This window comes from Monodelphis domestica, chromosome 6 (assembly GCF_027887165.1).
Source record: "Monodelphis domestica isolate mMonDom1 chromosome 6, mMonDom1.pri, whole genome shotgun sequence".
NCBI classification, from domain to species: Eukaryota; Metazoa; Chordata; class Mammalia; order Didelphimorphia; family Didelphidae; genus Monodelphis; species Monodelphis domestica.
In genome coordinates, this window is record NC_077232.1 from 39585283 (window position 1) to 39607836 (window position 22554).

General features: G+C 46.4%; 1 protein-coding gene across 4 annotated transcripts in view; it reads right to left on the minus strand.

Moving 5' to 3' along the window:
* The window catches only part of PRR5L (proline rich 5 like), a 72908-nt gene that overhangs the window by 44612 nt on the left and 5742 nt on the right, over nt 1-22554 (minus strand). For 3 of the 4 annotated variants that reach the window (XM_056801942.1, XM_056801943.1, XM_056801941.1), the window contains exons 2-3: nt 2976-3232; nt 1819-1899 (exon numbers count right to left, since the gene is read on the minus strand). In XM_056801942.1, the coding sequence (XP_056657920.1) occupies nt 1819-1899; nt 2976-3145 (251 nt within the window). In that variant the 5' untranslated portion in view covers nt 3146-3232. Of the gene's footprint in view, nt 1-1818; nt 1900-2975; nt 3233-3555; nt 3785-22554 lie in introns of those variants that run through there. The other variant, XM_001364440.5, reaches the window with a different exon arrangement.

Genomic DNA, 22554 nt, shown 5'->3' on the forward strand with positions numbered 1-22554 from the left:
GTTTTCCCATCTGTAAAACGAATAGATTGATCAATGGTTTGGGCCCTTTGAGCTGTCTAAAATTATCCTAATTAGCCTGAATTTTTTTAAATAGTAAATTTTACTCACAAGGGTTTTTTGTTTTTGTTTTTGTGGGGTTTTTTCTGCTTAATTTGTGAAGTGACTATTCTGGTAGGGGCCTCAGTTTTCCCATCTGTAAAACGAATGGATTGGTCAATGGTTTGGGCCCTTCGGGCTGTCTAAAATCATCCTAATTAGCTTGAATTTTTTTAAATAGTAAATTTTACTCACAAGGGTTTTTTGTTGTTGTGGGGGTTTTCTGCTTAATTTGTGAAGTGACTATTCTGCTAGGGGCCTCGGTTTTCCCATCTGTAAAACGAATAGATTGATCAATGGTTTGGGCCCTTCGGGCTGTCTAAAATCATCCTAATTAGCCTGAATTTTTTTTAATAGTAAATTTTACTCACAAGGTGTTTTTTTTGTTTTTTGTGGGCGTTTTCTGCTTAATTTGTGATATACACTTTTGAGTTACATACTTCAATGGCCATAAATAAATAAATGAAAACAAACAAAAAATTGCTCCAGACAATTCTTTAGGACTTACTTGGGCAGAGAAAAGCGAGTAGAACCAGGAGAAAAATATAAACGATAAAAAGAGCCTTGTAAATGCAAACAGCTTGGAGAGACTTGGGAACTCTGGTCCGGGTAATGGCCACCAGGGCTCCAGAGGCCCCTTGGGGAAGCACGCTAACCCCCCTCTGGACACAGAGCGGATGGATCGATTTTCTGGACATGACCAAGGCAGGTATTTGTTCTGATTGACTCTGTATAATGGTGACAAGGGTTTTTTCCCTTGTCTTTTTCCAATGGATATGGGGATGTAGGAGGGAAAGAAGACAGATTTTTGTTCATTGAAAAAAACTAATTAAATTTAAAAAAAATTTTAAACTCTAAGTTTCAGAGGATGGGGCTGACCTACATTGGTGGAGGGAGTTTCCCCTATTTGGAGTTCCCCATGTACAAGCCCCAAATTACAGAAATGTGAGCAGTGACCTGATTAAAAGACACACTAATGATTCTCCCCATTCTCCATTTTGGATTTTAATCACCAACATACAGGAAGCGGGTAAGAATAATGGTACCTAAAGGAAAGGAACGGCCGCTTGGACCTGATGGCTTCTGGCAATCACTCTTCTGGAACAGAAGTCTGTCTCGTTGGGTCTCCCTCCCAAAGAGCTGGCTTTAAGGATTATAGGACCTGGGCTTAGCCTGGGTACAAATCTGGCCTCAGACATCTCCTAGATGAGTGACCTTGGGCAAGTCACTTCCCTCCCATGGCCTAGCCCTCTCTGCTCCTCTGCCTTGGAAATAATACACAGTATTTACTTTAAGAAGGAAGGTGTAGGTTTTTTAAAATGTTATATTTTTCCTAAACTAGCCAAATTTTCTAATAGCTCGATTTGCTAAATATTCTAATAAGGGCATTAATTTTTAATTTTTAAAACCTCCTTGAGGTTTACATAGCACTGAAAAAACATTATTTTATTTAAATTTCTCAACAGCCCTGGGAGCCCAGCAGCGCTATCCACTTCACACCCATTTTAAAGATGAGGAGACAGAGGCTCAGAAAAAGGAAGGGACTCACCAAAGAAGCAGAGCTGTAACTACAATCCCAAGGGCCTTAACCTGGGTCACCCCTCGAGGTAGTATGGGTCCAAGATGGGATTTGAACCCAGGACTCCTCAGAGAACTCCACCCTGGGCACAGTGCCCCCTTTCCAGCCCAGGCCCAGGAAGGAAATAGGTCCTGGTGTCATACCTGATGTTTTCATTCAGCAGGAACAGCTCGTTGTTCTGTAGGCCTCCCCCTTTGAACACGTTGATCACCGCAGTCTGGACACTGCTCAGGAAAGACAAGGGAGGAAGCTCTCAAAAAATGCCCTCCAGGCCTCTGTTCCCTCCCCACCAAGTGCCCCATGAGCTCAGGGACTAGGCCTCGGGGCACCCACTCAGACACGAGCCTCAGTTTTCTCATCTATAAAACGAGACAGATAGGCTAGATTGCCTTGGAGGTCCCTTCAGGCTCTAAGTCTAGGATCCAAGATGGCCCCAACAATGTCTGTGTGCTTTCCAGGCCTGTGGTGGCCAGGGCCCAGAGCTGCCATTCCCATGATGCTCTGGGCTTCCCCATCACCCCTGGAAGGAAAGTGGGACACATCTATGGTGACTCACCACTACAGCCCTCCCAGGAAGAGAGGCCCTCCCAGACTCCCTGTCATGGAGGCTCCTAGAGGCCAGGGACCAGTTCCCCTTTAGTCCCCGCATCACTAGAGCCCAATAAACTGAAGTCCGGGCCTCAATGGCCCAAAATGCCTCTGACAGACAAGAGGTTGTAGAAAAGGCATCCAAAGTGCAATGGCAGAGGGGCTTCTTCAGTTGGAGCCCCCACACCTCCTGGCCTAGTTCCCAACCCCCCAAACAAACTGATCTAAGGAGCAGCCTGGAAGAGGGGATACAACACTGGTCTTGGAGCCAGGAAAAATCAGGATTCAAACTCTTCTTTAAGAGGGAATGTTGGACTCGATGGCCTCTTAAAAGTTGTTTTTCAGCCCGAAGCTTATGATTGTATGAACAGAACTCCCTTCACTATCTTTATTTATTTATTTTTATTTTTAAAACTTGTACCCCCTTCCATCTTAGAGTCAATACTGCGTAGAAAACCCCATGGGGCTGCCCATGAGGGCTTGCAGAAGCCCACACAGAATAAAAAAGCAAGAGCTAATGAAGGAGCCCTTCTCCAGCACCGCCTCTACGCCAAGCCCTGTCCTGGGCCCTGGGAACTCAGAGACAGAAACAGAACAGGCCCAGGGCCTGCCGTGCCTTAACTCCACGTCCAAGCACGGGAAAGCCCGGGCTCTTGTCCAGCCATGTAGCCGAAGGCAGAAGCCCCCTTCCCCGGCCCTGCTCCCCTTTTACCTGTTCCAGGCCGAATTGGAACTGAGCTGCATGGCCTGGCGGGCAGCCTGGAAGCGGGGCAGGTCGCTCAGCACGGGGGAGCTCATGAAGCGGGGCCTCGGCCTCCGGAAGGAGCCCATCCTCTGGAACTCGACGGGCAGGTAGAGGGAGGGAGTGGAGCCTCGGGTCATAGGGTCCTCTCGTCTCAAAGGCCGCCCGGAGTCACTGGCCCACGGCCATCCTCGCTCCTTCCTCAAGACCACGGGCTCAGGCGGTGCCTGGGAGGAAAGAAAGGGCAAGTCTTCACGCAGAAGTCCCAGGATGAACAGGCCGCATCTCACAGGAAACCAGCCGGGGCCTTCCAGCTGCTGGACGGAGAGATTAGGCACTGACACCCGCTCACCAGCCCCCAGCTCCCTCTGAAGGCAGGAACCAGGGAAGAGGAATGCCCCAGAGGGGAGGGGTGGAACCCTTGGCACCCCGATTAGGCCCGAGAAGGGACCTCATCAACATTCTCTAGATGGCATTATACAAAGACACGGACCAATTAGCAAAAATAGCAACCAATTAGTGAACCCAAAGTGTTTCTCTTGAATCCTACCACAATCCAGGGCCTTGGTGAGAACACAGTCTGGTGCCTCTTCAAAGAGAAGGCCTGGCACAGAATCTGGGGCCTCGGAATCAACTGACCAATCGAGAAGCATTTATCCGGGCACTTCCTGGCTGCGGGACCCTGGAGGAGTCACGTTTTTAAGCCCAGTGGTCTAGGCCTGACCTTTCTTCTGCCTTCATATCGATTCTAAGATCGAGGTTTAAAAAAACAAACCAACCCAAAATAAGCATTTATTAAGTGCCTAATATGTGCCTCACACCCTGCCGCCACGGTAAGGAGGCAAAGAAATACAAAGAGGGAACCTGCCCTCAAGGGCCTGACATCCAACCAGTAGGAAGAGAGCGCCGAGGCCTGTGGGCACACCAAAACAAGCCAGTGTCCAGCATTCCTGGCCCTGCCTGGCCATCTCGACTGCCCCTTCTGATCTAGGAGACTCGAATCCTCAAGAAGTGGCCCAGATTTCGAGCCTCAGTGCCCCTCCTGACAAACTGCCACTCATTTTATTAACCCCTACTTTTCATCTTAGAATCAGTATTAAATATTGGTTCCAAGACAGATGAGCAGTAAGGGCTAGGCAAATGGGATTAAGGGACTTGCCTAGGAACATTGGAACCCAGGCTCTAGGCCTGACTCTCCATCCACTGAGCTACCTAGCTGCCCTCTACAGAATATTTTTTAGAAGTTCATGGATGGGGGGCAGCTGGGTAGCTCAGTGCATGGAGAGTTAGGCCTAGAGATGGGAGGTCCTGGGTTCAAATCTGGCCTCAGACACTTCCCAGCTGGGTGACCCTGGGCAAGTCACTTGACCCCCATTGCCTAGCCCTTACCACTCTTCTGCCTTAGAACTAAGCCACAGTATTGATTCCAAGACAGAGGGTAAGGGTTTAAAAAAAAAAAAGTTCATGGATGGGGTGGGGGAAAGCATGAATCATGTAACCATGGAAAAATATTCTAAATTAATTAATTAAATAAAATTTTTCAATTAAAAAAAAAGTTCATGGATGGCAGGTTAAGAACCCTTGCTTTAGAATGAAATGAAATCTGCTTGGTGGCTCTGAATAAAGTCTAAGAAGGCCTGAGGCTGGGCCCTGGGCATTTCACCCAAGGGTCCCAGGCAGCTATCTAGGAGAGATCTTGTACCTACAGACCTAATACAGGACAGAAAAGGGAATAGCTTTTCTGGGAATTAATACTGAAATAGTAAAAACCTCTTGCATAACTTCCCCTTCCCTGCAACTCTTCTGGCTGCCCCAAGCTATGCATGTGGCGGGAGATGCTCACAGAACTCTTCAAAGGATGGAAAAGTCACAGAATTCTCATGTCTTCAGCCACTTGAATCTGCCAAGAAAGCTCACTGGCCTTTAAAACAAAAACAAAACCCTCCCACAAAAGCTGCCTCAGGTTTTAAGCTGCTTAAGAAGCTGGCTTGGCCATTGCTGAATTAAGAAATTAAGAAGAAATGGATTTCTTTTCTCCTCCTCCCATGTGCTTGTAAAGCTAATTCCTCTGAGTCACCAACAGGCTATAAACCACTTTTATTAGCATCTTAAATTGAGCTTCAAGAGAATGCCCAGGGCTGCTTGGAGGCCTGAGGTGGGGAGCCCAGGGCCAGGCCTAGCAAAGGCCTCAGGTGCTGGTCTGGGCCTGGGGAGCTTCAGGAGAGTGCCCAGGGCCACTCTGAGGCCCAAAGTCACTGAGACCCAAGGTGGGAGTGGAGGGTCAGGCCTAGCAAAGGCCTCAGGTGCTGGTCTGGGCCTGGGGAGCTTCAAGAGAATGCCCATGCCTGCTCTGAGACCCAAGGTGGGAGTGGAGGGTCAGGCCTAGCAAAGGCCTCAGGTGCTGGTCTGGGCCTGGAGAGCTTCAGGAGAGTGCCCAGGGCCACTCTGAGGCCCAAAGTCACTGAGACCGAAGGTGGGAGTGGAGGGCCAGACCTAGCAAAGGCCTCAGGTGCTGGTCTGGGCCTGGGGAGCTTCAGGAGAGTGCCCATGCCTGCTCTGAGACCCAAGGTGGGAGTGGAGGGTCAGGCCTAGCAAAGGCCTCAGGTGCTGGTCTGGGCCTGGGGAGCTTCAGGAGAGTGCCCATGCCTGCTCTGAGACCCAAGGTGGGAGTGGAGGGTCAGGCCTAGCAAAGGCCTCAGGTGCTGGTCTGGGCCTGGAGAGCTTCAGGAGAGTGCCCAGGGCCACTCTCAGGCCCAAAGTCACTGAGACCGAAGGTGGGAGTGGAGGGCCAGGCCTAGCAAAGGCCTCAGGTGCTGGTCTGGGCCTGGGGAACTTCAGGAGTATGCCCAAGCCTGCTCTGAGGCCCAAAGCAGGGAGCTCAGGGCCAGGCCTAGCAAAGGCCTCAGGTGCTGGTCTGGGCCTAGGGAGCTTCAGGAGAGTTCCCAGGGCCACTCTAAGGCCTAAGGTGAGGAACCCAGGGCCAGGCCTAGCAAAGGTCTCAGATGTTGCCTAGGCCTGGGAAACTTCAGGAGAGTGACCAGGAACACTCTTGAGGCCCAAGGCAGGGAGCCCAGGGCCAGGCCTAGCAAAGGCCTCAGGTGCTGGTCTGGGCATAGGGAGCTTCAGGAGAGTTCCCAGGGCTACTCTAAGGCCTAAGGTGGGGAGCCCAGGGCCAGGTCTAGCAAAGGTCTCAGATGTTGCCTAGGCCTGGGAAACTTCAGGAGAGTGACCAGGAACACTCTTGAGGCCCAAGGCAGGGAGCCCAGGGCCAGGCCTAGCAAAGGCCTCAGGTGCTGGTCTGGGTCTGAGGAGCATCAGGAGAATTCCCAGGACTACTCTGAGGTCCAAGGTGGGGAATCCAGGACCAGGCCCAGCAAAGGCAGGACCCTGAGATAGTCACTCAGAAGATTGGCTTTGCCTGGTCCTCTGCCCTCCAACCTCACCCATGAGCCAGGCCTCTACTCAAGATAGTCTGGAGAAGGTACAGACTACCCACGTGGATGCAGAGCCAGGCCTGGAGATGGGAGGTCCTGGTTCAAATGCAACCTCAGACACTTCCTAGCTGGGTGACTCTTGGAAAATTCACCCCCATTACCTAGTTCTCACTACTCTTCTCCCTTAGAACCTATTGACTTTAAAACAGAAAATAAGAGTTAAAAAAAAAGTCTTCTCTAGCACCACAATTCAAAAATCAATCTCTTCCCCCACAGCAAACAGAAATCTGCCTCCAGTGGGGGGCATCTTTTTCCTCTCTTACGAAGAAAAAAGGATTTTTTCTTCTCTTGGGGTCCAAAACAAACACCACAGAGCACTGCCGTCGTTTCCCCAAGAGTTTCCAATTAACCTATGATTTTACAGGCTGAAAGCATTTGAGTGGGTACAAGTGTCTGCACCAAGCTAACAAGTCCTCTGCTTGGAACCAAGTCACATCCTTGGAGATGTTAAAAGTAGGACCAGGCCGGCTTCAGAAACATATTCACCCCCCAGGCTGTAGGCACCTTCTCCAAGGATATCCCTTTGTATTAAAAACCAGTGGGGGGGGGGGGGGAGGGGCAGCTGGGTATCTCAGAGACTGGAGGTCCTAGGTTCAAATCTGGCCTCAGACACTTACCAGCTGGGTGACCCTGGGCAAGAAGTCACTTAACCCCCACTGCCTAGCCCTTACCTCTCTTCTACCTTGGAACCAATACAGAGCACTGATTCCAAGATGGAAGGGTTTAAAAAAAAATGTAGAAGCACCCCATGACACATGAATATGTGGAAAATATCCTTTAAATATATTATATTATAATAATATATAGTATATATAAATATATTTGTAAATAACAATATTATAAATAAATATACAAAAGGATATTTTCCACATTCCACGACTAATATAATTTGATGTACCCGTGACAAACGAGGGGCCAAATGGTAAATCATTCCAGCGGAGGGAAAACGTGCAGCATTTGTTCCCTTCAGAATTTACCTTCTGTCATGGAGTTAGACTGAAAAAACCTTAGGGTTAGGGTTAGGATTAGGGTTTAGGTTAGGGTTAGGATTAGGGTTTAGGTTAGGGTTAGGATTAGGGTTTGGGTTAGGATTAGAGTTAGGGTTAGGGTTTGAGTTAGGGTTAGTGTAGGGGTTTTTTCCTACAAAAACACTTCCAAGTTGTTTCCCAAAGACACCAGACTCAAGAAGTTGGCTGTGACCATATTTCAGAAACCACTAAACGGCAAAACCGTGACCTGAGGAAATCCGGGTCAAATCCCCCCATATGATCCTGCCTCTGTTTCAGGAAGGTGCTAGGGGCCAGGATGGGAAATGTACCCACAACATCCTTTTAAATTTAATCCCGCTCGTTATTCACAGCTTCTCCACCACTTTCTTAAGTCTAGAAAAATCAACAACACAAGAAATCAAGCTTTGATCTGCAGTTCTGCTGACCTCCTCTGAGAAGGTAAAAATCAGAGCAAGTCCAAGATGCCTCATCCCAAGAGGGTTGCTGGGGCTCGGCAGGGTAGAGACCCAGAAAAGCAGAATTTCAAGAGCTGGAAGGATCTATATGAAAGATCATTTGACAGCGGAATGGAGGAAGGATTCACATGGGGAGAAACTTAAGGCACAGAGACCAACAAGAAGAGTTGGATTTTTTTTTTTTTAGGAGAGGAAGAGGTAAGTGAGGAAAAGGGACTTATTGATAAGATTGCCAAAAATAAGAAGGAAAAATAAAGCGTCAGTGAACTATTTTCAGAAATCTACAAGCAAACAGAAGGAAGCTTAGTAGGAAAAAGAGATAAGCAAAACAACTGTGAAAAGAGAATACTGAATTTATTAGATAATGTTTTAAAAATAAGCTCGACACCACAAATGAACAGTTTTCAGAATTCCCTATCTTGTATATGAGGTGGGTTTTTTTGGCTTTTTGTTAAACTAGAAATTAAAAATAAAACAAAAGCAAAAAAGTGGATCAGGGAAACATGGTCAACATGAAAGTTAACAGAACGTGATGGCCACTTAAGAATCAGCCCAAAACAAGGACATCAGAGAAACTGGAGAAGATTTGTTCCAATGGAGACAGAGCAAAAAAAGTAAAAACCTGAGAACTTTAGATATGGTGACTGTCCTAAAATAGTAAATAATAGTAAAATAAAAGGAGCAGTATTAATAGAGATAGCTAGAGTGGGCTGGTATTGGTGTTGGGAAGACTTGGGTTCCAGTCCTCCCTCAACACTCTAGCCATGAGACTTATACTCCAAGCAATCCCCTTAGCCTCCTAAGATACAAACAATTTGTCAGTCTACACTGGAAGAGAGAACCTCAAGCCCAGGCCAAAAAATTCGACCAAAAGACTTTAGATTTCAGATTATTGCTATGACCTAACTTAATTTCAGGGGACTGAGGAAGAAATAGAATTCCCTCCTCCACAGCGGACGTAGACTAGCAATGGGTAGCTACATGGTGCAGGGTATGAGTGCCATGCTTGGAGTCAGAAGATGTGAGTTCAAGTCCAGTCATAGATACTGACTAGCTATGTGACCCTAGGCAAGTCACTTCACCCTGCTTGACTCCATTTCCTCATCTCTCTAAGGAGTAGGAGAAGGAAATAGCAAACTTTGTGACCCTGAACAAGTCATGTCACCCTGCTTGTCTCCATTTCCTCATCTCTCTAAGGAGTTAGAGAAGGAAATAGAAAATTGTATGACCCTGGGCAAGTCATGTCACCCTGCTTGGGGCCATGAAGATTTGGGCACGACTGAAAAGAGAACAACACAAATTCAAACTTATGAAAATACTAAGATTCAGACACAACAGAACAAAGCTTTTCTGCAAATATGTTGTCGGAAATGATTAATTTGTTATTTCCTTGTCTTTTTCCTCAGTGTAGCAAGACAGAATAAAATTGGGGGTAGGCAATTATTGGGAAATCAGAAATATTTTTTAAAAAGCCCAAAGAAATAACAAAACATTTTTTAAAAAATAAAATGCAGCTAACGAATGGCCATTTTCTCCAAGTTCACAGCCAAGAGTGGCCAACAGTCAGGAGACTAGGCTGCTTGGTGAGGGCTCCAGAGGGATAACCAGGTCTAGACAGGACAGTTATGTAAGAAGACTGCCTAAATGATGCAATGAGGCAGCTCTGACAGATGAAACCTCGAGACAATCCAATCAATGGGGAGGGAGATAGAGGTGAAAAGCCACCAGTGGTGGCCAACTGGGCTTGCTTTCAAACACTGAAAACATATTCTCTCCTGTTTAGGTAAAAAAAAAATCAGCCAAAATCACTGTGGCGCAAAAAAGGCTAACTGGCCTGCCCTCAAAGCCAGGGTAGGACACAAGAAACTGACAAGAGCCTATCCGGGTGGGATGATCAGCTGGAGGAAGACCAGAGGCTCTTAACCACTGGCCTCACTTTCCCCAACCAGGCTGCAGGGATAATGGTGCTCCATTAGGAAAATGCCTGGGAACATTTCTATTGCTCTAGAAAGAAATGGGTACCATCTTCCCCATCCTCATCATTATTATTGGAGGGATGGCTAGAGGGCACAGGCAGAGATGGGACCAGGGGCAAATTAGCCAGGCTCCTCATCTTTAAAATGGGGAAAAGAGGTATTAGCAGCTGCCTGGTGACCCCCAAGATCACTGGGGCTTCCCAGCTACTCACTCCCCAATTGGAACATGAGCCTCTCAAGAGCAAATATTGCCTTGATTTTGTAACAGAGCTTGGCACACAGGAAGGACTTAAATGTTTTCCATCCATGATACATTCATTCCTCCCCAGCATCATTCATTCTTTCACATGATCCACACCAAAGACTCTCTGATGCCTTCCTACCATCAGCATCCCTGATGCTCTGGAGAGCCAATGCCAAAGCGTCTAGGGACTGGGAATCAGAAAGATGTTGGTTCTGCCCTGAGCCAAGCTGTGTGTGGCACTGGCCAACTCATTTCACCCCTCTGAGGCTCTGCTTTCAGCCATATAGATTTTCCTCTCCAAGACATCACCCCCATTTCTAATCAGTCCCAAGGCCCATCTCTTCTCCCTTCTTAACAATGCTCAAAGATGTCCCCTTCGCTCTTCTCACCCAGTCACCTCTCTGGTGTAGGCCCCAATTACCTTACACCCGGACTAGAGCAATAGCTATGGAGGATCTGTCTCCCTCGTCCTCCCCCCACTACAATCTATCTTCCATCCAGCCACCAAAACATCCTAAAGTACAGGCCTGGCCACATCACCCCTCCACTCAGTGACCTCCTCCATCTCCTCAACTCCTCCAGGGCCAAAGAAAAAGCCCCGACTCCTCCTTCAAAGTTTCTCTCCCACTTCACCCTGCCACGTATTCTAGGAACTGGTGACACCAACACTTTCCATGCACAGAATGTGTTGGGATCTGTAATTAGATTCAGTGAGTGCAACTAATGATCCCATGAAGTGGAGGCATTCTTTAGACTTGGACTTCATGTTTCCTTTGGGTTACAACCAATGACTATATTTTATGCAATTATAATGGAGAACAATGTGAACTGAAATATATGCAATCACTTTATGGGAGAGCCCAGATCCTGGAGTCAGGAAGATGAGTTCAAATCTGGCCTCAGACACTTATGAGCTGGGTGACCCTGAGTAAGTCATTTAACCCCATTTGCCTCAGTTTCCTCATCTTTCAAAAGAATGGAGAAGGAAATGCAAAACCAGCTACATGGCCCTAGGCAAGTCTTTTAACCCTGTTTGCCTCAGTTTCCTCATCTGTCAAATGAAAGAAGGAAATGGAAAACCAACTACATGGCCCTAGGTAAATCATTTAATCCCATTTGCCTCAATTTTATCATCTGTCAAATGAATGGAGAAATCAAAAACCAGCTACATGGTCCTAGGCAAGTTATTTAACCCCATTTGCCTCAGTTTCCTCATCTGTCAAAAGAATGGGAAAGGAAATGGAAAACCAGCTACATGGCCCTAGGCAAGTCTTTTAACCCTGTTTGCCTCAGTTTCCTCATCTGTCAAAGGAGCTGGAGAAGGAAATGGCCAACCAACTCCAGTATCTCTGCCAAAAAATACCAAATGGGTCAAGAAGAATTGAACATGACTGAAAAAAGTAAAGAAGCTAGATTTGTAGAGCAAAATCCAAAGAGCTGCGCAATCTACACCAGTTGATTTCAAACTGAAGGCACCTTTCCAACATGACAGTACGGCTATCGTGAGAGCTTAAACAATGGATCGATCAACTAGCAGCGATTAAGTACCTCCTGTGTGCCAGGCACTGTGCCAGGGACAGAGGGGGCACGGAGGGGAAGAATGAAGTCATCCCTCCTCAAAGGGAGCTTACCAGCACTCTACTGGGATATAGAATTCATAAACGGAATGGAACGAGCTGCCACAAGGGCTCAACGTGAAGACAAGCACGCGAACCACGAGCTCGAGGTCTCTAGTCTGCCCTTGATCAGTCAGGAGCTGGGAAATGGATCTCCTCCTCTAGGGCAGCACGACAGTGTCAGCCATCCCAGTCTGTACCCTCTAGATGATGGTCCCTCGAATGTCCCTTAAAGCGGCCTCATTCTTCCTCTCAGTATCTCTCCCCCTGAACCCTCTGTGGGGCAGCTCAGGGGTGCAGAGGACTTCGCCATCTCCTTCTCCAGCTCATTCTCCAGAGGAGGAAATGTAGGCACACAGGGTTAGGTGACTTGTCCAGGGTCATCTCACTACTAAGTGTCTAACGGCAGGCTGGAACTCGGGGAGATGAATCCAAACCCAGCGCTCTAGCCATTGGGCTGCCTGGCTGCGGTTTCTCCATTAATCCTCAGAAATCAAGACAGGTTCATCTAAATTTCATCTAAAGACTTCCAGTGAGAGGAAGCCCCCTCCCTGTCTCCCCCCTCCCCCCCCCCCCCCGCTGCTATTCTATTTCTGGATTGCCCTAATTACTTGGAAATTTTCCCCTAGATCAAGCCTAAATTATGTCTTTGAAACTGCAACCCACTGCTTTTGAAGCAAGCCTTTTTCTTTAACCCTTACCTTCCATCTTAGAGTCAATCCTGTATATTGGTTCCAAGGCAGAAGAGCAGAAAGAGCTAGGCAAGGGGGGAGGGGGTAATTAAGTGACTTGTCCAGCGTCACCCATCTAGAAAGTGTCTCAAGCCAGATTTGAACCCAGGACTTCCTGCCTCGACCCACTGAGCCACCAATTGCCCCATGAAAAAGTCTTAATAATCCTGAAGGCAGTTCAAGCCTTCCCTTCTTAAGTAACACCTTGTTCCTGGGCCCGACTCTCCCACGGCACGCTCTTGAGACCCTTCCCCTTGTCGGCTGGTGGCTCGACGTCCTACTGTCCGAATGCGCTCAGGTCAGCTTAAAAGGCAGCAGGGACTTTGGGGGGTCCAAGCTGCTTCCGAAGAGCCAAGAACGAGGCTCCTGAGACGAGCGGTCACCAAGCACACTTCGCCAGGTTTTAGAAAAGGCTTCTCGCACGTCTACCATGAAGAAAACAAAACCTCCGGGTGCCCTTTGGGGATTCGCCTCGTGAGCACACAAAATGCTACCTGAGCTGCTCCGGGCTCAGAAAACCACAGAACAAAGTCCGGGCGTGTCTGCTCGGCTCCGGCGTCGGCCAGAAACGGAACCACAGACACATTCGGCGAGGCCTGCAGGTGCCAGGAAGAGCCCCGTGAGGAGGACGTCGTCTGGTCGTCCACTCGGGGGCCAAAAAAAGCACTCATTTCTTGTTCCTTCCTGTGGGGAGTCCGCGTGGCACCTCGCAGAGGCCCAGGGCTCCTTCCAGGCCCAGCTCCATCGTGCCACCCTGACACCTGACCTCGGGGGCCTCAGCGGGAAAATGAGGGGCCGAAGGCCTCCGAGGAGCCCCCCAGCCCTCGGCGATTCTTGAAATGGGGAGCTCTGGAAGGCGGCGGTAGAGCCCGAAGACAGACGGCAACCAAAGCTCGATTCATTGTCCTTCCCCCAAACACAGCCCCTTTCCTAAACTCTGCATTCCAAGGGGGGCGCCCCCATCTTCCCGGGCGTCCTCCTCCACTCCTCACAGCCAAAGGGCAGCCAAGACCCAAGATCCATCCTCTTCCAATCTCTTCCACCGCAGCCCCAGCCTGGGCCCGAGACCCCCTCAACTCCACAGCTGGCCATTCCAGCAGCCTGCCCACTGGGCTCCCCGGCCCAAGTCCCGCCCCGTTCCTGCCCAACGACTCTCCCCCCATGCCCAACCGCGTTGGCCCATTCAATAAAAGAGACTCCATTGTCCAATAATAATGGCTTGGCTTCCTCCTATCTCCAGGAGCAAATAGAAAATCCTCTGGCCTGCGGAAAAAATAACCTGGTTCTCGCCTCCATTTACGGCCTTCTTCCACCCCATCCTTCCTCTTCCCTCCACACACTTACTCTGTCATCAAGGGACGCCAGAGTCCTGGACACCCCTCAAACGAGGCCCCCCACTTCCCAATCCCAGCCAGGCATCTTCCCTGGAGGCCCTGCTTCTTGGGATCCTGGAGGCCCAGCCAAGAGCCTCCTGATCCCCCTTCATGCTGGTCCACCTTCCTTCGGTGGATCACTTCCTGTTTATCCTGTCTCCATCTCCTGTAGACGGAGAACTAGAAGAGCTCCAAGGCCCCTTCTGGCTTCACCCTTCTACGAGGTAACTGGAGGCAGTGATGGCGAACAGTGCCATGCTCCACAAGCTCAAGAAGTCTGAACCCCCGCTCTAATCTAAGATCACCAAAATAAAAATCCACCCTGCCTGAACCAAGGAAAAGGAGGAAGCATAAATCTGATTAACACCCCCACTGCCCACTTCACAGAATCTGACCTTGAAGGAAGATCAGAAATCATCTGGGCCTGCTTTCAAGAACTCTCTCTCTCTCTCTCTCTCTCTCTCTCTCTCTCTCTCTCTGTCTGTCTGTCTGTCTGTCTCTCTGTCTCTCTCTCTCTCTCTGTCTGTCTGTCTCTCTCTCTCTGTCTGTCTCTCTGTCTGTCTGTCTGTCTGTCTCTCTCTATCTGTCTCTCTCTCTGTCTGTCTGTCTCTCTGTCTGTCTCTCTCTCTCTCTGTCTCTGTCTCCCTCTCTCTCTCTCCTTTTGTCTCCCTTCCTCCCCCCCTTCTCTGTCTCTGTCTCCCTCTCTCTCTCTCTCTCTGTCTCCCTCTCTCTCTGTCTCTGTCTCTCTCTCTGTCTCCCTCTCTCTCTCTCCTTTTGTCTCCCTTCCTCCCCCCCCTTCTCTGTCTCTCCCTCTCCCTTTCTCTCCCTTCCTCCCCTCCCTTTCTCTGTCTCCCTCCCTCTCTCTCTCTGTATACACAAGTCAGGAAAAAAACATTTGACCACCGAAACTCCCCAGTTGATGATAGACAGTGAACAAATGGTCTTTCTCCAAAGATCCAGAACTTAATCCAAATTAGGTAATCACTAATCTTTTCTAAATCAAACTCCTCCCTTCCCAGCCCTCAAATGAAACTTAGAAATTTAAGATATCATAAGCTGTCAGTGGAGAGGGGAAAAGGGGGGGAGGACAGACAATTAAATGATTCATTTTCTCAAAGCCTCTGTGAAATGATCATTTTAAAGTTGTACACGGAGCTGGTAACTTCATGCATCCAGCCCGGACTAATGAAATGAGAGCCCAGTCTCCTACAGTCTCGGGGTTGGGGTGATCCCACCACTGATTCCTGGGCTGGGCCAGTCTCTTTGAGAGCCCAAATTCCACTTTCACCCCATGGAAGCAGAGAATTCTAGAGCTGAGAATATCCTGGGCAGCCATTTCACCCAACTCACACCTGGAAAGGTATCCCTAAAACAACACACCGATGCATTTGATCACCCGGTCTTTGCTTGAAGGTTTAATATGAGTGGAGCCTGGGACAGCCAGGTGGCTCAGTGGCTAGAGATGGGAGGTCCTGGGTTCAAATCAGAGCCTGAGACACTTCCTAGCTGTGTAACCCGGGGCAAGTCCCTTATCCTCAGTGCTTAGCCCTCACCACTCTTCTTCTCAATTGATTAAACATAAGCATAAGGCAGAAGATTTTTTTTTTTTAATGAGGAGGAACCCACTGCCTTCTGAGGCAGCCCATTCTTCCTCTGCATAGTACTAAATTGCTGGGCAGTTTTCCCCTTAACATCAAACCCAATGTTGCCTCTCTCACTCTACCATGCTCAAAGTTTTGGCTTTTGGGGCCAAATGGGATAATTCTAGTTCCTCTCCTCCTCCAGCGGGTCCTTCACATCCAGGAGCACAGCCACAGGCCCCAGAGGCTCCCCTAGACTAACTCTCCCTAATCCCTTTGGCCACAGGACCTGGACCCAAGGTTTCTCTATATTTCCCAGTACCTTTAGGGCCCCTCCTCTGTCATATTCTTCCAACAATTGTCAACAGGCATTTAGGAAGCATTTCAGTGTGTCAAACCCTCAAGTGGCTTCCAGGAATGTTTAGAATTCACTTGAATTAAACAAACATTTATGAAGTCATTTATTTATGATATACCCAAGGCACCAAGCTTGGGGCTGATTAAATGCCAGTCAATCCACAGCTTCTTATAATCACTTTCTCCCACAGCTGGGATTAGGGGTCAGCAAGGTAGGTCTCTGCCTAGAGCATAACTTTCTGGCAAGAAGCTGTAAGGAGCAAGATTTTAAAATATTTTAAAATAAATGCAAAAAATAAAAATAAATGCAGTATTTGGGGGCAGCTAGGTGACTAAGTGGATTGAGAACCAGGCCTGGAGATTAGAGGTCCTGGGTTCAAATCTGGTCTCAGACACTTCCTTAGCTCTGTGTGACCCTGAGCAAGTCACTTAAACCCCACCGTCAAGCCCTTATTGCTCTTCTGCCTTGAAATCAATACAGAGTATTGATTCTAAGACAGAAGGTGAGTTAAATATATATATATATATATATACATATAGTAAAAAGAAATGACCCCGAAAGTTAATATAATTCTTATTAACAATTAACTCCAGAAAATCCCAGATGAAAGGCAATAGATCTCCACCCTCCTGACAGAGATGAGGGACTCCCACGTGCTGATTAAAGCATATTTTTTTACATGGATAATGCAAGAATTTGTTTCACTTGATTATATATAATTAAAGCTGGTTTTGTTTTTCTTGCATTCTCAGTGGATTAGGGGAAGAGATGCAGCAAGAGGGTGAAAGTCTCAAAATGAAAATAAAACTCAAATGGAATTAATCAAAAAAAAAGTGAAAAGCTAAGGAGGTGGGGAAGAAAGGAAAAATGAGTCAGGGTATTTGGAGAAAGCTGATTAAGTTAAGACTGGGGAGCCACACCCTGGCCTTGGCCTTGGGAGCCCAAAAGAACAGAGTAGGATGTGGTTCCCTGGGGCGGGGGATGCTTTTTTCTGTGGCTTCTCCGGGCAATCCACTGGCCTGAGAGAGGGCAGCTACAGGCTGAGGGGGAACCCCATCTCGTGCCACCTCCAGGCCTGAGGCCCAGGGATGCTGTCACTCCCTGGCCATTCTGCAGGCCAGGCTGGTCAGCTCTGCATGTGGGTGACCTCTCTCTCAACCCTGGGGCCCAGCTCTCCCTGCTGTCTCTGCTCCTTCTTTCAGATGCCATGTCCTGGGTGTGGTTCTGATCCACACCGGCCAGGATTCAATCAAGCATCCATCAGGGCTACCATCATTAGCAGCTAGCAGCTAGCCCAGAATTCTCACAACTTTGAAGTTTCCAAAGTGTCTGGTGTACAGCTTCTATACTCACAGCATCCCTCTAGGCAGATGCCATCTCTGATTCAGTGGCAACAGCCTCCATGTTGGGAAATTAACCCCACGTGAGGAAATTAACCCACTTGGGGAAATCAACCAGGAGCCAATGAGACACTCCCATCTTTCTGCTCCAAGCATTTTCTCTGGCTGTTCATCTCCCTTGGCATCCTTTAAGTACCAATTCAAATGCCACCTCCCACGGGAGGCCTTTCCTGATCTCTCTTAATTCCAATGCTTTCCCTCTACTAATTATTTCCAATTTATCCTCCTCTATAGCCTGTTTTTTGCATACTCTTATATAGTTTGCCTGTTACCTCCCTCATTCGATTATAAGCTCCTTTTGCTTCTTTCCTGTATCCTCAACACTGAGCACTATGCCAGGTACACAGCAGGAGTTTAATATATGTTTACAGAATTGAACTGAATTGAGTTCCAAAGTGGTGAATCCACTTGCCCATGGCCAGTATGCGAAGTAGCCTCAGAACCAAGGTCTTCCTCACTCCAAGTTGTTTACTTCATCTCTCATCTCTGATGTCCAAGACTCAACCAATCATACTCATGCATTTTCCTTAGGCCCTGGGCTACACTTCACAAGGTGACTGTCAACAAAACCCCCAATATGTCACCAATGGAGATGGGTGCAACTTTCACAGAGAGAAATCTTCAAATCAAAATCAGAACTGGATAATCTTAACTTTGTTACTACCCTGATTACATCCCCTGGTTATCTATCCATCCATTCATCTATCTATCCATCTATACCTATCTATTCATCCATCTATCTCTCTATACATTTATCCATCCATCCATCCCTCCATCTATCTATCTGTCCATCTATCCACTGTCTATCCATCTATCCATCTATCTATTCATTATCTATCCATCTATCCATCCATCCACTTATCCAGCTATCCCCTTATCCATCTGTCTATCCATCTGTCTATCCATTTATCCATCCAACCATTCGTCTATCTATCTATCCATATCTCCATCTATCTATCCATCCATCTAGCTATCTATCTATTCATCCATTTATCCATCTATCCCCTTATCCATGTATCTCTCTATCTATCCATTTATCCATCCATCCATCTCTCCATCTATCTATCCACCTATCCATCCATCCATTCATCTATCTATCCATCCATCCATTTATCCATCCATCTCCTTATCCATCTGTCTATCCATCTCTCTATCTATCCATTTATCCATCCATCCATCCATCCACCCATCCATCCATCCATCCATTTGTCCATCTATCTATCCATATCTCCATCTATCTATATCCATCCATCCAGCTATCCATCTATCCATTCATTTATCCATCTATCTATCCACTGTCTATCCATCTATCCATCCATCTCTCCATCTATCTCTCTATACATTTATCCATCCATCCATCTCTCCATCTATCTATCTATCCACTGTCTATCCATCTATCCATCCATCTATCCATCTATCTCCTTATCCATTTGCCTATCTCTCTATCCATTTATTCATCCATCCATCTCTCCATCTATCTATCCATCCATCTATCCAGCTATCTATCTCTAGCCATCTATCTATAGATATATAGGTATATAAATATCTATAGCATATGTGTGTACACACACAATCTCCACCCCATAAGACTATTGTGAGGCAAATACCTGAGGAGCCTTAAGTTGCCACATAATGTGCATTGTCACCATATATACTATAGACAGTAATACACAGAGATCACAATTTTTCTTTTCTTTTTTAAAACTTCTACCTTCCACCTTAGAATCAATAATGTGTATCAGTTCCAAGACAGAAGAGATGTAAAGGCTAGGCAATAGGAATTAAGCAATTTGCCCAGGGTCACACAGCTAGGAAGTGTCTGAGGTGTGATTAGAACCCAGGACCTCCCATTTCTGGGCCTGGCTCTCAATCCACTGAGCTTCCTAGCTTCCCCCTGGAGTTACATTTTTTAACCTTGCCAATAGCCCTAAAAAAAAAACTTTTTTTTTTCAAAAAAACTTCATCCTTGTTTTTTCTAGCTTCCAGGTCAGAGGACCATAGATTTAGAGATGAAGGGTACATTCCCTCAAGAAACAAAGAGGTAGAATGACTTGTCTAAGGTCACAGAGCTAGGGGCAGAACCAGAACTCAAACCCAGGTCCTCTGACTACTCCAAATCCAGCATCCTTTCCTCTTTGGCTATCTCTGGTAACAAAGACTTCTGACCCTCAGGAGAATCAGAACAACCACTGAGTCCTTGGTTCTCTGTGATGTCTTAGGACTTTCAAAGTCAATGAAGTCAATGTCAACCCAGCTCCTGACTTACCTGGGTCTGAATGAGCATCTGCTACCTTCTCAGCTCCCCTTTCCATGGATTCTCCCACCAGCTCCTGAGACCATTCCCCACTATTCCCAGTTTTCTTGGGCTGCCCAATGGGACATTCCACCCACAGAAGAATGAATGGCTGCCTTACATAGTGCATGGTCTCCTTTGGGTCTTACAACAATCCTTCAAAGACAGATACTACAGATGTTATCTTGATTTTACAGGAAAGGAAGCTGAGCCTCAGAAAGGTTCAATGAGTTGCCCATGGTCATACCACTCAAAAAGCGCCAATGACAAAATTTGAACCCAAAGCTCTCTTGTGTCCAAGTATTCTTATCATGCTGGGGATTAACTGAAAGTTAGATCTTCCTTTTAAAAACTATTAGTTGGGAACAGCTATGTGGCTCAATGGATTGAGAAGCACGCCTAGAGACAAAAGGTCCTGGGTTCAAATTTGGCCTCAGACACTTCCTAGCTCTGTGACCCTGGACAAGTCACTTAGCCCTCATTGCCTAGCCATTACCACTCTTCTGTTTTGGAACCAAAATACAGTATTGAATTCTAAGATAGAAAGCATTTTTTTTTAAATTTAAAAATAAGTAAAAACCATTAGTTATTGACTTTTTTTTCCCCTCTCCAATCTCTACCTTAAAGAAATTTTGAACTACAAAGAATGATCTTCTTATGGAGAGTTGTGGGCAGAATACAGGTTTTAAGTTAAGACCTGGGTTTGAATCCTGCCTCAGATATTTACTCATTGATCTCGGGTGTGAGAAACAAGACAACTTTTTCCACTAAACAATGATGTCTTTCATCTCTTAAGTCCAAGACTCAATCAGCCTGGATGTGATATCAATAAGCAATCTGAACCTCGGTTTCTTCATCTGTAAAATAAAGAGGAATTGGACTGGGCAGGCTCTAAGGTCACTTCTGGTTCTAGGTCTATAAACCAATGATGTAAAATATTATATAAATGTTAATTGCTACTATTTTTTCCTGGCAAAGTAGTAAAAAAACTTAAAAGGGACCTCTTACTAAAAATTCACTTTCTTGAATGCTGTCCACATCCAGAGGAAGAACTGTGGGAGTAGAAACACAGAAGAAAAACAACTGCTTGATCACATGGTTCCATGAGGATATGATTGGGGATGTAGACTGTAAGTGATCACCCTAATGCAAATATCAATAACATGGAAATAGGTCTTGATCAATGACACATGTAAAACCCAGTGGAATTGCTCAGTGGCTACAGGAGGGGGGTGGGAAGAGGGGAGGAAAAGAACATGAATCTTGTAACCATGGAAAACTATTCTAATTTAATTAGATAAACTTTTCCCCCAAAAAAATAAAAAATTAAAATTAAAATTCACTTTCTTTTCTTAAAATCTGAAGCGGTTATCTCTGCAAATAGATCTGAGGCCCCCTTGCCAGTTCTAAGCCCATGTCCCTAGGAGCCTGATACCCTAAAATTATTTCTTGCCTTCCCCCCCAATCTCCTTCAAACTGCCGTCACCCCAGTTCCCAGAGCTCAGACTCTGGAGATGAATAAATCCATGCTGAGGTGTCAAGAGCTGACAGCTTAAGGTGCAGCCTTTAAGGGACCTCGGATTTGCCTTTTAAAAGAGGGTTACCCAGTGGAATTGTGCATCAGCTATGGGAGGGGGTTGGGAGGAAGGGAGGAAAAGAACATGATTTTTGTAATCCTGGAAAAATATTCTAAATTAATCAATTAAATAAAAATTTTTTAAAAAGAACTATTAAAAAAATAAAAAATAAAAGAGTTGCCCAGAGAGATGGCCTTAAAGAATGAAGCTCCAATAAGCAAGATGTCAGGGAGAGGGAGATTTTCACCTTTCCAAAGGCCCCTCAAAAAATCAACCAATGCCAGTATTTATTAAGAACATGCCTGTCTCGGTGCTAGGCAACGTCGGTACAAAAGCAGTCCCCACTGCCCTTGCGGTTACCCCTCTCAAGAGGTCTCTGTACCCACACACTGGCAGAGCTGGGAGGGACCTTGTAGATATCACTTAATCTATTTCCTCTCTCCTTGTTTCACAGAGGAAGAAACCTAGATTGGAAAGGTGACTTGTCCAAGGTCTCCCAACTAGCAAAATTGGTACAGGGCAGGGGTTATTATTCATCTGGGATATCTGAATTTTTTTTTAATTATAATGATTTCAGTGTGATTGGTTTCCTTTGTATTCCTATGAATTTTAAGCATTTAATAACACTCCAAGAAGAGATTCACAGGTTTTGCCTAAATTGTCCATGAGGTCCACGATCCACAACATAGAAAAAAGTTAAGAATCCCTGCTATGATGGGGGCTGGTGTGGGACTTGAAGCTGGTTTCAAATCCAGATTCTGACATAAATTTACCAACTGTGTGAACACGGGTCATTCCCTCAACATCTCTAAGCCTCAGTCCCCTCCTCTGTAAAATGGGCAGTTTAAAAAAAATGAGGAAAATTGGTTGAGATGGCCTTCCAAGTCCCTTCTAGGCCTCACACTATGTTCTTATGAACTCAAATCTCATCACACCAGGTCCTGTGCACTTTCCACTATCCCAAAGATTTTCATTGGAGGAAGAGCCAAAGTAGGCTCTTTTTTTCCCCTCTCCGGGAGAAAAGAAAGCACTCAGGGTAGAATGAGGTTTTACTAGACCACAAGAACATATGGAAACACACAGAGATTTGAAAAAATCAACATAGCAAATTTTGGGGAAAAAATGTTCCAGAAATCCACAAATTTCTCATTTCAGTGGGATTTTCCAAGCTATACAGACAGAATTGAGCCATCCTGTGGCTAAAATTCTCCCAAGCACTGAGAAAGGAACAGAACCAAGAATGGAGACCTTCACACTCTGGCCCACTGTAAAAATAATTTGAGAAAAAAAAATAATAATAATTTGAGGAGAGCCACCTATGTGTCAGTATAACCCTGAATAGTCTCTCTGGCCAGAATATTTCTTTTTAAACCCTTCTCTTCTGTTTTAAAATAAAGACAAGTATCCATTCCAAGGCAGAAAAGCATTAAGGACCAGGCAAT